At 33.3% G+C, this 15,891-nt stretch overlaps 1 protein-coding gene across 7 annotated transcripts in view; it reads right to left on the reverse strand.

Annotated features, from left to right (window-relative positions):
• CENPE (centromere protein E) overlaps window positions 1–15,891 on the reverse strand; it is a 76,575-nt gene that overhangs the window by 45,547 nt on the left and 15,137 nt on the right. For 6 of the 7 annotated variants that reach the window (XM_068543254.1, XM_068543253.1, XM_068543252.1 and 3 more), the window contains exons 12-24: window positions 15,633–15,752; window positions 14,606–14,764; window positions 10,168–10,312; window positions 9,418–9,506; window positions 8,639–8,806; window positions 4,791–4,865; window positions 4,447–4,566; window positions 2,683–2,805; window positions 2,436–2,601; window positions 1,889–2,043; window positions 1,082–1,396; window positions 696–968; window positions 383–541 (exon numbers count right to left, since the gene is read on the reverse strand). In XM_068543254.1, the coding sequence (XP_068399355.1) occupies window positions 383–541; window positions 696–968; window positions 1,082–1,396; window positions 1,889–2,043; window positions 2,436–2,601; window positions 2,683–2,805; window positions 4,447–4,566; window positions 4,791–4,865; window positions 8,639–8,806; window positions 9,418–9,506; window positions 10,168–10,312; window positions 14,606–14,764; window positions 15,633–15,752 (2,067 nt within the window). The remainder of the gene's footprint in view (window positions 1–382; window positions 542–695; window positions 969–1,081; window positions 1,397–1,888; window positions 2,044–2,435; window positions 2,602–2,682; window positions 2,806–4,446; window positions 4,567–4,790; window positions 4,866–8,638; window positions 8,807–9,417; window positions 9,507–10,167; window positions 10,313–14,605; window positions 14,765–15,632; window positions 15,753–15,891) is intronic. The other variant, XM_068543251.1, reaches the window with a different exon arrangement.

Below are 15,891 nucleotides of genomic sequence, written 5' to 3' on the forward strand. Positions count from 1 at the left end.
TAAACTCTAAACAAATATAGTATACAAAATCCAACATAAAACAAATACTTTAGCCATAATTAATAATAAGCACTGAATCTTTCTTACATTCTTAGAATTCAGAGGGGCTTTTAAAGATGTGTAAATTACAATAGGCCTCAGAAAAATATCAGCTCAAAGTCCAAACTAGTATTTTTTTGTCTTTTCCTTTTCAATTGATTGTAAGCAGTTATATTTGAAGTTATTTCAAAGACATTAGACTTAAGCGTGTAAATTATTCTGAGTTATTACCACTGTGAATAATAAATAAGATTGAGATTACTATTCTGCACTTAAGTGTTTGAGGTTAAGGAGAAAGCTCATATACAAGCATATAAAAACTTTGAACAGAAACACCCCTTACCTTCTCCTGAAATTCATCCTTAGTTTCTCCTAAGTTTTCCTCTATATGCAAATTCTTGGAAGTTTCCTCAGAAATTTTCATTTTTAGTGTGTTAATCATCTCTTGGTGTTGTTTCAAAGACTCAAGAGCATTTCGTAGTTGTTCCTGGGTGTCTATATTCTTTGTCAGAGAAATAGAAAATAATTTCCATTAGAATGTGAAACAATGAAAATAATTTTATAGTTATTGCTTGATCATAAATAATAAATGATGGCTCCTGTAATGTTTTTAAAGAGGCTCTGAGATTTCAAAGTTTAATCAGGCAAAACCTTACCATGTTTATAGTATCCTGAATGTCATTTTTGAGTTGGTCCCTCTCAATTTGCAGGCTCTCTTGGAGTTGTTTTTGATCATCCTTTTCTTGGGTTAAGGTTTTTACTTCTACTAAGGTTTGTTGAAGTTTCTCGGTAAGCAGTGTTTTCTCCTTTTCTACAGTGTGCAGCCTAGAATCTCTATTTTCTAATTGTTCCTTCAGCTCTTCCACTTCTTTTAACCTTTTTTGATTCTCAGTTGTTTTCTGCTGAAGTTCTTGGGTTTTGTGAGAGAGCTTTAAGATAAGAAAAAGTAAATGTGAAAAGCAGAGCATTCTGCGACGTACACATGGAAGCCAAACCCCATTAAGACTAAAGATCATTTCCCTAGAGGGTGTCTTGTACCAACCTCTGTCTTCAAAGCATCCAAATTTAAACCAAGTTCTTGAGCTTCTTTAGAGAGACTTCCTATTTCCTGTTTCAATTTTGCATTCTCTTCAAGGACCATCTTATACTTTTGCTCAAATTCAATATGATGATTTTTAACATCTCGGAATTCTTGATCAGTGCTTTCGTAATTCAACTGGGAAGTTGCTAGGTCATTTTTAGTTTTCCCAATTTCTTCAAGTAAATCTTGAATTCTACTTTCCTTATGAGCTACTTCAGAAAACAATTTATCTTTTTCTGATGTTATTATACAGAGCTCTTCAGATTTATCATGTATCTATGGAAAAGAAAGCAAACTTAGCTATGTTAGCAATATATATCTACTTAAGCAATTTTCAGGAAAAAAGCTTTCTCTGCCTCACCTCAATTTCAAGACATTGAAATTAAGCAAAGGTTTGACTGAGGAAAGGCAATATTTTTATTGTGACATCTCTTTAACAATATATTATCCTGTTTAACTTTACCTTCAAAGTTTTGATTTCTAATCTCTGGTTCTAATAAGGATTGCATGGAGGACACTCAGTAGAAACACAGTCAGCATGTGCCTTTAATTCCTCATCTATCATTTTAAAGTGTTTTAACTTTCTGGTGTAGCAGGCATTTCATGGTTTTTCTTAGAATTTGACATATTTCTATTGCTAACAAACTGAGTCAGGCGTTTACAGTCTCTTGGCTGGTACTTTAAAATAAAATATGGCAAAATATTTAAGGCACTATTGCAAAGGTTTTTATTTCAAGGTAAGAGTTGTTTGCTTAAAAAAGTGTTTACCTCCTTCCTTAGCATTTCTACTTCTGAAGGTAAAGATTTCAATTCTGAGAGCAAATTAACTTCTTTGCGCAAAGCTTCATTTTCTTCGACTTCCTTATTCAGTTCTTTCTGGAGATGGGTAATTTTCCTTTCCAATTCCATATTAGACAGCAAATCTAGGAAATTTTTAGTAAGTTAAATAAAACAGCTTGCAGTTGTTGCGTAAATCTAAATTACATACATAGTTAGATTATTTAACCAGATTATATAAAATTTATTAAAGAAAGAGCCAGTGTTGGTAAACAACTCATCCAATTGTTAATCACCTTGTCCAAGATTGGGTTCAATTTATTTGAAAAATAACTTTTAGACCCTTATGGTTTGAGGTCCAAGGAAACATTTATAAATACTGATACAAAATGACATTAAAACTTCACATTAAGCTATTAAAAACACCAGAGAATAATGGATTTTTAATTATTTATTGCAATATAGTTGCAAAATCTTTTAGGTACATTTCTGTATAAAGTCAGATTTGCAAAGAGATAAGTCTGAAACGATAAAATACCTTTTGGAACTATGCCATCTATAAGGGAGCTGAGTTTTGTTATTTCATTAAAAGAAGATTGTAATTCTTTCTCCAGATCAACTTGCATTTTCTTTTTCGCCTCCAGCTGGCTTTGATATAACTCAATATCATTTTCCATTTGCTTGCATGTATGTGCAAGTTCTTTCTATTGAGAGAAACACTGCAGATTCACAGAAATGTACTGATCATTGTAACTGTTTTTACAAATATTACAAAAATAACTTACCATTTTTTCTTTCAGCTTTAGATTTTCACTTCTAAGAAAGGCTGATTCTCTCTTGGCATCAAGAGCTACAGTTTCAGCATCAAGCAGAGTCTGTTTCATTTGTTTTAAGTCTTCAGTGTTTTCCTATACACAGGACAAAAAGGATTTAGTGAAATCTAACTTTGTTAGAGTTGGAAAAGACTTAACACGTACATGTATGTTATTCCTAACAAATCAAAAATGGTTAAAATATGAGAATTGCCAAATGTATTTTTAGAATAGATTAAAAAAATTAACATTTCCAATAATAAAAATATTTTAGGGAATTCCCTGCATTCTAGTGGTTTGGACTCGGTGCTTTCACTGCTGGGGCCTGTGTTCGATCCCTGGTCGGGGAACTAAGATCCTGCAAGTGGCACAGTGTGACCAAAAAAAAAATATTTAAAAAATTCTGGGTATATTTTTCAAAAGGATAAAAGCATTATATAGAAGTACTATAATAATTCTGTTATTGTTTAAAAAGGTTAACACAATTGTTGCTCAGCTAGCCTGTTAAAGTTTCCTATGTATTTTTATTTTAAGTTACTCTCTGCAAAACATGACAGGTGACTCACTAATGGTTACAATTAAGGATGTTAAATCACAAATTAAAAAGAAAAAGATAAATAATCCAATAGAAAAATAGAGAAAAGATATGAACAGGCAACTCACAGAGGAGAAAATGCAAATGACTGATAAATACATGAAAAAAAATCCACCGTCTCATTTTTAGAAAGAAGTGGCATTTCAACATGACTTGCACTTACATGAATTCAACCATGTCCTTGGCAAAATATTAATGCAAACATGCATGCATGAATGAATAAATAAATTGGATGAATAAAGAGAAAGAAATAAACAACAATTTAATAAATGGGCAATTCTATTTGCCTTTCTATCAACAGATACTCCAGGATGATATGAAAGTGCCTTTCTTCCCAGGGCCTCAGAACAATGAGAACACTTTTAAAAAGAATCACTTGTCATTAATAGAGTACTAACAGAAGGTAACAAAAAGTACTCTGAAAAACTCAAATGAAAACAAAAGAAGAACAATAGAAACTAATATTCTAAACTTTCCAGCTAGTAACTGTTGCCTTTTTAAAAAAGTGTTAAAAACTAGAATCCAACTGATAGTTTCTTGAAGTAATCAGGTGGATTGAAAGCAAATAGAAAAAAAAAGTTAATTTCACCATGACATTCAATACTATTTAATGCCATGATCTTATACCAACTAAAATCACCTACAGCTATAGCTCTGAAAAATATCAAACTGTTAAAATAGTTACATAATTATAACGAGAATGCATTAATATCTATTAATGAAATTAATGAATTTATGAAATCATGCTCAATTACATGTTTTACAGTTCTAGCTACTAATCAATGTTAAGTGCTTACCTGAAGATATTGACTATACACTTCTGCATTTGTATAAAACAATTGAAAAACATTAAAATTTTTTGAATTACTGATTTTTAATGGAAGCTCATCTCTAACTTACTTACATTCAATCAAAGGATAATATCCTTAACTCTCTATGATTCTTTATCCATAAAATGGCAATGATACTAATAGTGCCTCTCTCATAGGGTTACTGACAGGATTAAATAAAATACTATATTTAGAACAATTAGAACAATGCCTGGCACACAGTAGGCTCAATATAAACATTTGCGATGATGATGATGACAGTATACTACAAATGCCAAAATGATGACACAACAAAATAAACCTGATTTTTACCGATGAGTATGACAAGTCCATTTCCATACTTCCTGACTTCTGAGAGTCTATGTATTTCTGTAGCTTCTTAATCTGGTCTTCCTTTTCTCTAAGCAGCTCTACTTTTGAACTTAGTTCATCCTAAAACAATTAAAGGAGAATTAAACAATTTAATTGGGTTTGAATTCTAAGGAATTAAAAAGAAATTACATTTAATTGTTTAAATTGGTAGATAGTAAAATTCAAAAAGTTGATATTTAAAGAATATAATTCCTTCTATTTTCTGAAATCATGTTCAATTACATATGATGTACGTTTTATAGTTTTTGTTCCTTATCAATAGAAATACCAACATAAATGCTCACCTCAAGATCTTGATTATACACTTCTGCATGCTTAACTAAATTCTTTAAGTTGGAAATTTCATGAATTAGTTGCATCTGTAAGAGCATGTGAACAGGCAACAGAGCAAACCAATAGTTAATAAAGCAAAAAAAAAAAAAAAAAAGATAGCATTCATTCACCGCTTTAGAATCACCCAACACAATAAGAAAGACTGGGAGATCAGTCTAGTTCAACTACCAGAGATCAACTGTTCAAGCTACTGCAATGAAGCACCTCGTTATTTAAAAATAAATAAATAAATAAAACCCAAACTCAACCAACCAAACGAAAAAAATCCCCAAACCCCACAAAACAAGCAAATAAGAAAAAAGCCTAAGCATGACCCCCAAAACAGTTACGTCATGTTAATAAAGCTACAGTAACGTCAAAAGCAAATTAGTACCCACCACTGTATAAGATAGAGTGGTAACCAAACTTTTAAAAAAAACATACTTTAAATAGATTTTTGTTTTGGGTAAGTGAAGTGCAGAAATGTATTTATTCTATAAGATTTTTTTCTCTTCCCATAAATTATCCACCTAGCTTTATACTGGCATACTTTTTAATGAGTTGTGACTTGGAATTTAGGTTTGGATTATGACAGTTTCATGTGGTACCTTTATAATATTATTACAGTTCACCAAAGCTAAAGACATATGTATGGCATTATCAACTATTACCTTGCTGGTTTTTTCTACAGGAAATATTGGAAAGATGATGCTATTGCTTTATATTGTTCAACTGTCTAAAAGTATAAAGAATACTTAAAGATACAAGTATTTCTATTAAAGTTTCCTTTTTATCGAAATATCTGTAGCATTAAATATTTGAGTACCAGAAACTTCTGTGTTCAAACGAAGTAAACTACAGTTTAACAAAGGTAAACATAATTTCCCTGAGAATTATTTAATCATAATCAGATGAGTCCTTAAAGAGTAAAAGCAAATTCTAGTCAAATGTAAGGGACTTACAAAAATAGAACGTTGTTTAAATAATATTTTCTGGATGTCTAATTCAGTCCTGACTAGTTTTAGATTTTAGACTGGGCTGGTTTGACATTCGTATTTTAGGTCAGCATGAGTCAACAGAAATATAATGTGAGCCAAATTTATAATTAAAATTTTTCTAGTAGCCACCTTTAAAAAAAGTAAAAAGAAGCAGGCAGAATTAATTTTAATATAATTTATCTAACCTAATATATGCAAAATATTATTTCTTCATGTAATCAGTATTAAAAAGTTAATGTAATATTGCATATTCTTTTTTTCATACTTAAGTCACTTGAGACTGGCCCCATTTCCAGTGCTCAATTGCCATATGTGATGAGTGGTTACCATTGTTCAGCAAAGTTTTAGACATCTGTATTGATTATAATTTAAATTGGCTCTATCTTTTACCTTTTCTTCTGTTTCTAACTTTTGTGCAAGGAAACCACATTTGTCGGAAATGAAGAACTAAATAATCAACCTTAATCTTTGAAAACATCTAGAAAGGAAAGTTCCCCCACTTCTCATTTGAAATCACTCTTCATTTTAAGTACTGGTTCACATAAACAGAAAAAGATTAAGTCACTTTTGAAAAGAGCTGAGTACACTCTCCCAATGATGTATTGTTTAAGATGCAGAGCATAGAGAAAGTACACGATATGATCAAGTTAATCCACTGTTACAAAGAAAATATTGCATATTTCAACTGTAATTTTCAGCAGGTGAAATGAAATAATTAATTCACTTCTTAAACATCTCCAAGTTGTGAAAATTATAAAATTAAATCAAGTTAAAATAGGTAGAGAGATGAAATTTCTCTTGTTCCCTGATCGTGATAATACTTGACCTTGTTTATTCCTTTCTTTAAAATTACTATTTAAACATCTTATATTACTGTATCCCCACTTGAAAATTATCCACAGCTTTAGTGATTTTTGACAAAACCCTTAGGAAACCAGGGCAATGGCCACATGTCCTAAGGCTGCAATTTGACCTTTACTCCATTTTGGTTAAACTTTTCCCCAAAATGTAGGTTTCAGAACATATTTTGTTGCATACACCTACACTTGTATTTGTAGTTTAACATGAAATGGATACTGTAAAACTGTCTTTGAACAGAGTAAGTTTAAATTACTTAAACTTTTAGGTTACCTCACAGAACCTAGAATTTCAATGTGTGTCCAAGTAAAAGTAAAGAGAATAGGATTATTTTCCCCCTTAACTGTAAAAAGGAAAAAAAAAATCGAGATGTGAGATTCAAGGCATATATTCTGTGTTATTCTGTCATCTTTTCGTGTGTGAGTCAATTCAGTGAGCTTTGCTTTTAATAATTAATTGAATGTATAAGTGATGTAAGAAAAATTAGAGAAATTACTGCTACACATATGCCCAAAGGTAATTTTATACCGTATTATTTATAAGATATATACAAAAAATTAGGTGAGATTTTGGAGTTAGAAGGGGACTTGGCAAGCTCCCGATCTAACTTCAAGGAGGAAGATACACAAAAAAGTAAGCCCTGAGAGATGTGATGACTTGCTCAAAGCCTTGCCAATAATTCATGACAGGCTCAAATCTGTGGTGAGCTAATAAACAGCAGAACTAGGGCTTCATTCCAGGTAGTTTGCTCCAGAGACCGTGCTCTTAACCACAACACTAGAGCACCCCCTCTCAATAAAACCGTTTATGAAGTCCACCGTTCTTTTCATGAAGTTTTACATTCTGTGAATTCACAAATTTTAAAACAAATTAAATGAAACTCTGTAGAGAAGTTATAGACTTTTGCCTCTCAGGATGTAATACCTATGAAATGTAGGAGTAAATGTAATTTGTAGGTAGAACAGAAATAATAGTTTTGGCACAGAATTTTTTTTTCTTTTTAAAAAAGAAAAGCAGGTGACAAACTATGATACTGAGGAAAAGGAACTGTGTCCCTTTGGGCTCTCCATACAGAAATAAGTAGCTGCAAATTAACTCATGTTTTACCTACATCAAAACACCAGCTCTTATTTTTGAGGGGATTCGTGGATCACGTCACAAGTCTGATAACAGCTATGGATTCTTACTCCACAAAACTGAATATGCACTCCAAAATTCTATAGAATAATTTCATAGGGTCTATGAACTTTAGGTTAAAGACTCTCCACACTAAGAAATTGCTTGAATCTTCTGGACAGTTACCAAGTCCCCAAATTCTGATGGTTTATGGATTATGTCCTCTTAACATGTAGCCTAATACTACACACTTGAAAAATTTAAGTGATCCATTTCATTTCTAAAAATTCCATTAAAACTATTTAGTATTAATTATACTAATTTTCACAGTAACTTTCTTATATGGAAAAAGAAATGTGCAAAATTAGCTTCCCTAGCTATTCTAATGTTCTACCTATTTAGGAAAATATTTTCTAAAGAAAACAAAATCCATTAATAGGTAGTATCCATATATAAAACATTCATCAAGATATTAAAATTCATGTCGGTCTCAGTAGGAAATGGCTACGTTCTAGGCAGGACTTCTGATATGCTAATAAATTAAATATTTTAATATACAAATTATAAGGAAATAACTTCTTCAAGACAAATCCATCAATAGGCACATTCACCAAACCTTCCTAAAGATGTTCTTAATTTCTTCTTCTTGTGCATAAGCACAAGTGAAACAAATATGATTCAACACTTTTAAAAATAGAAATAAATTATTTCTCAAATTCTCTAAATTGTGTATACATATGGAAAATGGTTGGATCCCCAATATCTCAACCTTAGAAATACCTTTAAGAGAATGATACTTCATTTAAATGTGTGGTTTTAGTTTAGTTTCGTATTTCCACATCCTTTACCTCTTGATCTTTCTCTGTTTTTCTTTCTAGAGCCTCAAATTCATCCAAATCATTCTTTTCTTTTAATTTCAATTCCATTTCTTCATTTTCTCTTCTTAGTTGTTCATAGTCTAACACCAGATTATCATAGTTAGCACGAAGTGAACTCAATTCACTTTCTAAGTTTTCCTATTGCAAACAAAATCAAATTTTCAAGTCAGAGAGAATTCCACTCATATATTGTTTGTTTCCTTAACAAAATTTGGATTAACCAAATAGTTAATTTAACCTTGAATCATTTGGTGGTTTAGACCATTTTCTTCTTCAATAACTTTTTAATGGTCTAGCTTGATCCAGAGTAAGATAAAGGATCTGCATTTTGGTAAACTGGCTAACTTAGAATAGAAGACGACTATTTTGAAAGGGTTAAAATTAAAAAAAAAAAAAATCATATAAATAAATTCTCTATCTGTGCCTGACTGGAAAAGTCGAATCAGAAGTAGGAGGTAGGGCTCATAATGGGATACAGATCCTTAAGCTCCTTAGTAATAATGCTGATAATTTAACTCTCCACCTGTCTGACTACTATCTTATTTCTCAGGTAGCTCTGAATTTAGGAAGTGAAACTGAGGGATTATTTATTGACCTTTAAAACTCTAGTGGCCTTAATTAGAACCAAAACTGTTACTGAAATTAAGTCCGAGCTAGAAATGTGTTACAACAACAACAATAAACCCTGATAACAAATGAATTTAAAAAAGAGTAAAAGGATAATGCTCTGTAAAATACATTTAAGTTACCTGACTTAGTAGCTTTGTTGCTGGATTCCACTCTATCTCAGTTAATGTATCAAGAGTGTTACTGAAAATATCAGACTCTGAACAGAGAGCTATAATTAGAGGGAAAAGAAATTTATCCATAAACTTGTTATTTTCTTAAAACTCAAAGATAAAAAAAAAAATCTGATCAGAGGTAATAAACTCAAATTAGCTAATATGTGCTCACAGTATGATCATAGCCAAGAATACATTAACAACAGATGTGATCATTTATATTATTGTGTCAATTAAGATCACTGGTTAGGATGAGTGATAACATATAGGGGTCCTTAATACAATATAGGTAAAAAGGACAAATTCTAAATTTGAGATTTGATTATTTTCAGTAGATTTAAAAATGCCCCTAAAAATATTTATAACTATGTTGGAGACATAATTTTGAAACGGATTCCTGTGTAAACACCATCCTTTCAAGGTTAGCAGAGTTTAAGGCTGATGTTTATTATATGGATACTAATTTAACTGGATAATGATTAGAATAAAAACATGTGTGTTTCAACTATAATGCATTATTCTTAAGAAATCTAGACATAGAGAACTTCATGAACGTTCACTTTCTTAAAATTACTTATTTTTATCATTATCTCCGTTGTAATTACACCTAAAATACATACATTTTATTTAAATGTTTATCACATTAACTGAGTTATAAATAAAGTCTTTCTTTATAGGGATGTTTTTATAATTAAAAGTAATTGAAAAAGTACTCACATTCATCAATTTCTCCTAAAGTTACAGCAGCCTTATGTGTTTTTGTTGTTACATTCACTGGCATATTAAATTCATTTACATAGTTTGAGTCCTTCATTTTGTTAATTTTACCAAGGCACCAAGTGACTCTTCGTTTTTTTTTAGCCTGAAGAGAAAGAAATCAAAATTACCTCACATAGATCTGGGCTCAAACATCGTAAACAAGGGAACTAGTTCCCATTTTAAAAAACCATTGGGACTTCCCTGGTGGTCCAGTGGTAAAGAATCCACCTTCCAATGCAGGGGACGCAGGTTCGATCGCTGGTCGGGAAACTAAGATCCCACATGCCGCAGGGCAACTAAGCCTGTGCCACAACTACTGAGCTCCTGAGCCTCAACTAGAGAGCTCCCACGCTGCAAACTACAGATCCCACGTGCTCTGGAGCCCACACGCCACAACTAGAGAGAAAACCTGTGCGCCACTAGAGAGAAGCCTGCACACCGCAACAAAGAGCCCACGTGCGGCAACAAAGAGCCCACGTGCGGCAACAAAAGACCCTGCATGCCTCCGTGAAGATCCTGTGTGCCACAACTAAGACCCGATGCAGCCAAAATAAATAAATAAAAACAAAAAAAAAACCCAAAACAAACAAAAAGAACCCATTGACTTGGCAGAATTTTTACTAAGTCTACTTTAATATCTTACCAGTTTAAGGATAACCTGAGATAAGAAAACATATTCAAACTTTTCAAATCAGTATTTAACCCCATAATAAATTTGATGAAACTACTATTTAAATTACATATTTTATTAGAAGGTTTACTTATAAGCTTTTCTGGAATGTAACTGAAAGGAATCGGTTGACTCTCAACTCTTCAAGTAATCTGATGTTACATGGAAGGGACAGCTGTTGCTGCCCCCTTACAGCTACCGAAAGCACTTTTGGGTACCCAGTTCTGCTCCCCTCAGTTATCTGTTCATCTGTCATCTTCCCTAGCTCCTTCCTCTCAGCTTTACGAATGCTCAAGCCTATTTATCTGCTTTTGATTTTAAAAAAAAAAACAATCCCTTGCCTCCTCACTTCTCTCTAGTTACCATTTTCTTTTAGTTTCTACATTGTCTTCTTCCTCATCAGCTATCTACATCTTCCTCATCCCTTCAGGGGCATTTCTGTCTCCTGATTCTTATCCCACCCAGCCAGCTGTCTTCATCTCTCACTCTGCTTTGCTGGTTTCTCTTCCCCTGCCCACTTCCTAAGTGTTTGTGTCTTTCCATATTTCACAGCTAGCATTCTTCTCTTGTGTCTCTACTAGTACAAGCATTATCTCATCTTATTTGATCCTCTCAACAATCCTCTATTACTACATCCATTTTATAGATGAGCTGGGTGTCCAGAAAGTTTGGAGAAGCTCAGTAGAGTCATACAGCCAACTGGAAGCTGAGCCCATGCCTGTTAACTTCAGAGCCTATCCACCAACCATTCTACCGCATTGCCTGTCAAGATTATCTGCTGTCCCCAGAATATTCTGCATGCTTTCATGCCTCTACCATATACTACCCTTCTGCTTGAAATAGCCAGCACTTTCCACGGCCTGCTCTGCAAAAACCTAGTTGTATATACATGTTTGACTCCAATGACCTTCACCTCAACTCCACGTGCTCCCAAAGCCACTCCTGGACCTTGCCGTTATCTCAAACTCATAAACCCAGACCTTCTCTTAGTACAGTGGCTATCCTCCACTTTCTTGATCCAGTTAATCCCATTATAGTTATTTAGCTTATGAGGCACCTTACTTTATTCCTGTTTTTCTCTTCCTATCATCTTAGATTCCATAGATCATCACTTCAACCATGTTTTTGGGTCAACCGCCTCGAATTATTTGACCCAATCTCTGTTCCCCAAACCTATCCCAACACAGTGTACACTCAGATGAATTACACTGTCTTTTAAGACTTTATCAGCCTCCTGAACACTGCCAGGGCATACAGTCAGAAGCCTGGTTGCCACCATCACCTGGGTCCTTAATACTTCCTGGTAAGACTTCTTTCCTCCTTGTTGGCTTTCTTTTCTATTCCCTATAAAGGCTATACTATTTCAAACTCTTAGCATTGTCTATGAACTTGTGTCTCCACCATCTCCTGCTATGACAGCAGAAAAATTAAACTTCCTACTTCAGAAAGACAATATAAGCCTAAACTTACAAAAGCATTACTTGCACTGATGCCTATCCTTTCCTCTGTCCTTGTTACAATGAATAGATGTTTCTCCTTCTATCTAAGGCCAGACCCTTCTACTGTATTCAAGATCCCATCCCTTTGGGTCATCTCAACCCACTGCAAGGTGGCTTTCACTACCAACACATACCTCAAAATTGCTTTTGCAAATGAGCTTCTTATTTCTAAATCCAAAGCATTTTTGTCTATGTGTATCTTATTTAACTTCTCAGCAGAATGTGACACTGCTGACCACTACCTCTCTGAAATACTCTGTTCCCTTGGTTACCACATTCAGCTGGTTTCCTTCTAAATTCTGAGCTAAACATGGGTTGCTTCAGGGATTCTTCTTTACTGCCTTTACCTAAAAAGTTGTTGTTTCTTGGGGTTTTGTGTTTGACTCTCTGTTTTTTCCATTTTCAACATGCTTCCAGAGCAAGCTCATCCGTTCCCAGGACTCTAAACTGGATCTGCAGTAGTTAATGCCAAATTGATACCTCCATCTCAGACCTTTCACATTTTCAACTGCCTAACATCTTAAAATGGAGATGCCCTGAATCGAACACTGAGCAGCTCCAGTGCTCTTCATTCAGTGCTCCTCAACTCAGTGAATACGCTACCAGCTCCCCAGAGAGCCTAGTAATGCCAGCAAGTCATTTTGGATCCCTCCTTCTCCCTTTCCCTGCCGCTGTGTCTACATAATCACAAAATCCTGTTGAGTCTACCTCCCAAATAGCTTTCCAATTTATCCAATTTCTTCCATCTCCAGAGCCACAATCATTGCAGAGGCCCAATCAATCTGATGCACATTGCAGCCGCACCTTTCCAAAATGCAATTCCGATTATGTTCCATACAAGGCATTTCCTTGTCCTTAGCATAATGCAACATTCAAATCCTTCACTGAGGTTTTAAAATGCCCCTGCCACCAGAAAGTCCAAGAAATATACTGTTTTTCCACAATTTTAAGCTTCTGTACATGTAAGTGTCTTCCTGAAACACTATTCCTTACACCTTCCACTGGGCTATTTCCCACTCATCACTCAGTCAACAAATTGATCTAGAGCATCTTCTATATACTTAGAATGGTGACCTGAACATAATGTCTATTAATAATTATCTTAATAGTATATATTTATTGAGGATTTGCTGAGCAGAAAGTATAGTGTTAAGCATGTACTGTATGTTACTTCACTTAATTCTCACAACAATCCTATGAGGTGGGGATCAAGCTATATATCACAGATAAGGAAACTGCAGCAAAGTCTATTTGAGACATTGCTCAAGGTCAAGTGTTAGGAATTGATAGAATGGGGATTCAAACCCAGGTAGTTCAAATCCAGAGGCTATCCTCTTAAAAAAATCTGTTGGATAAATAAATCCCTACCGTAGTAAAAACAAAAACCACAAAAACTGGAAGCCAGAATTTTGATCAGTATGTTGATCTATATTCTAGATCAATTTCCTGATATTAATATTTCTGTTTCTTTAAACAGAAAATATTCCCACATACTCTAGACATCTGTGGTTTCCAATCCCTAATTAATTTTATTTGAATTTCTTAAGAAGCATATTGCAAATAGATTCCTTGAATATACTCTAGACTCTAAACCATGAAAGACTCCAAATAGCCAAAACAATCTTGAGAAAGAAGAGCAAAGCTGGAGGCATCATGCTTCCTGATTTCAAACTGTATTACAAAGCTATAGCAATCAAAACAATATGTATGATAGTGCCATAAAAACAGACACATAGACAAATGGAACAGAGTAGAAAGCCCAGAAATAAACCCTACACATATATGATCAATTAATTTACAACAAAGGAACCAGGAAGATACAATAGGGAAAGGACAGTCTGTTCAGTAAATGATGTTGGAAAAACTGGATAGCCATATGAAAAAGAATGAAACTAGGCCACTATCTTACACTATATACAAAAATCAACTCAAACTGATTAAAGACTTTAATGTTAACACCTGAAACCATAAAACTCCTAGAAGAAAACATAGGTGGTAAGCTTGAATCCTTGAATTAGGACCTCTACATTAGGGATCAGTATTTTTTAATGAACCTCTTCTCTTAGGCGTTTTGTTGCTATATAGGTAAATAGCAACACAAAAGTTCTGGATTTCTTGAATACACTGTATCAAAAGATAAGAAATGCATAACTATGTAATAAACACATAGGAATACCCATTCTATTCTCTGTATACCAAGTTTAAGTTGTCGTCTTTTAAATTTTACCTTTAATTCCTGTTGTGATGTGAGGGAAGAAGAGGTCACCAGCATCCGTGTTAAGTTTTGAATTTTCTCAATCTGCACTTTTTGAAGTAGATCTTTTTCTTCCAAAAGTTGTGCCATTTGGTCTTTTTCCATTGCCTGGGCCCGAGTCTCTAAAGAAACCTACAGAATGTAATATTGGGTTATGTTAATAACAAATGTAGCTAGATTTTAAAACCTCGAAAGTAGCTTAAAAGAACAGAAATTTGTATGTGAACTAAGAATTTTAATTTTATTGAAATAAAATATATCCTACCTGCAGAACACCAATACACAGTTACCATAATCAGTAATTTCTCAAACTAAAAATAAAGTAAAATATACATTTCTTCTCATGTCACTATTCTATATGCCATTACAATGCTGTTAAAGCAATTCTATTAGTTGCCTAAAAATATATAAATAGTAGGCAGAGAAGTCATAAAAGCAGAGACTTGAATACCTACAGCAAAGGAAGAGATGTTTTCATAAGACTACCATTTGATATTTTAGCTTATTCCTAAAAAGATCACTAAAATGCAAGATTTATATAAAATAGAGGACCATAATAGTTAAAACAAACAATGACAAGTGATTATGCTATCTTATTAGATTGCTATCTCAGGGTTGGAAGAAAAATTCAAGTTAACGTGAAACTAGAGAAAGTAGTTTTAGGTAACTATACATGGTGTCTCTTTTTTAACCTAATTCCCTATGTATAATTTGTGACAATTAAAAAAAAATTATCTCCACTTGGCCCATTTGAAAATATCAAACTTTCCCCTTTGAAAATGAAAAACAAAATCTAAAATAACTTCAAGAAACCAAATCTTCCAGTTTATAGTAAATTAAACTAAAATTTTTATGAGTTGATTTCTTCTTAGTTGAAAACTGTTTTAAATTTAGGTTGCAAAACTCAGATATTGATGACTTAAGAATCTCTGGGCAATTAGGTAGATCTCAATTCTAAATCTGTCCCTACTCTTTACTGAAATACATGGTTCACACATACCTCCTCTAATTGCTTTTTAAGATCCATTATTTCTTTTCTGTATCTTTTCAGGAGAGCTTCATCACTTGATACCTCGTTAACGTAAGGAGTATTCTTCATATTTTTAGCAGTGCTGGCAAACTGGGAAAAAATACAAGAGTGTTATGTGCTCCACACACAAAAATTAATTAAATTAATAATATTTGGTCTTCCTGTAATTAAGTTTTGTAAAAAAAAAAAATCAGTACTCTTCCCAGGTAGTTTAATACTTTTGAGTACA

Source organism: Eschrichtius robustus, chromosome 4 (genome assembly GCF_028021215.1).
Source record: "Eschrichtius robustus isolate mEscRob2 chromosome 4, mEscRob2.pri, whole genome shotgun sequence".
Lineage (NCBI taxonomy): Eukaryota > Metazoa > Chordata > Mammalia > Artiodactyla > Eschrichtiidae > Eschrichtius > Eschrichtius robustus.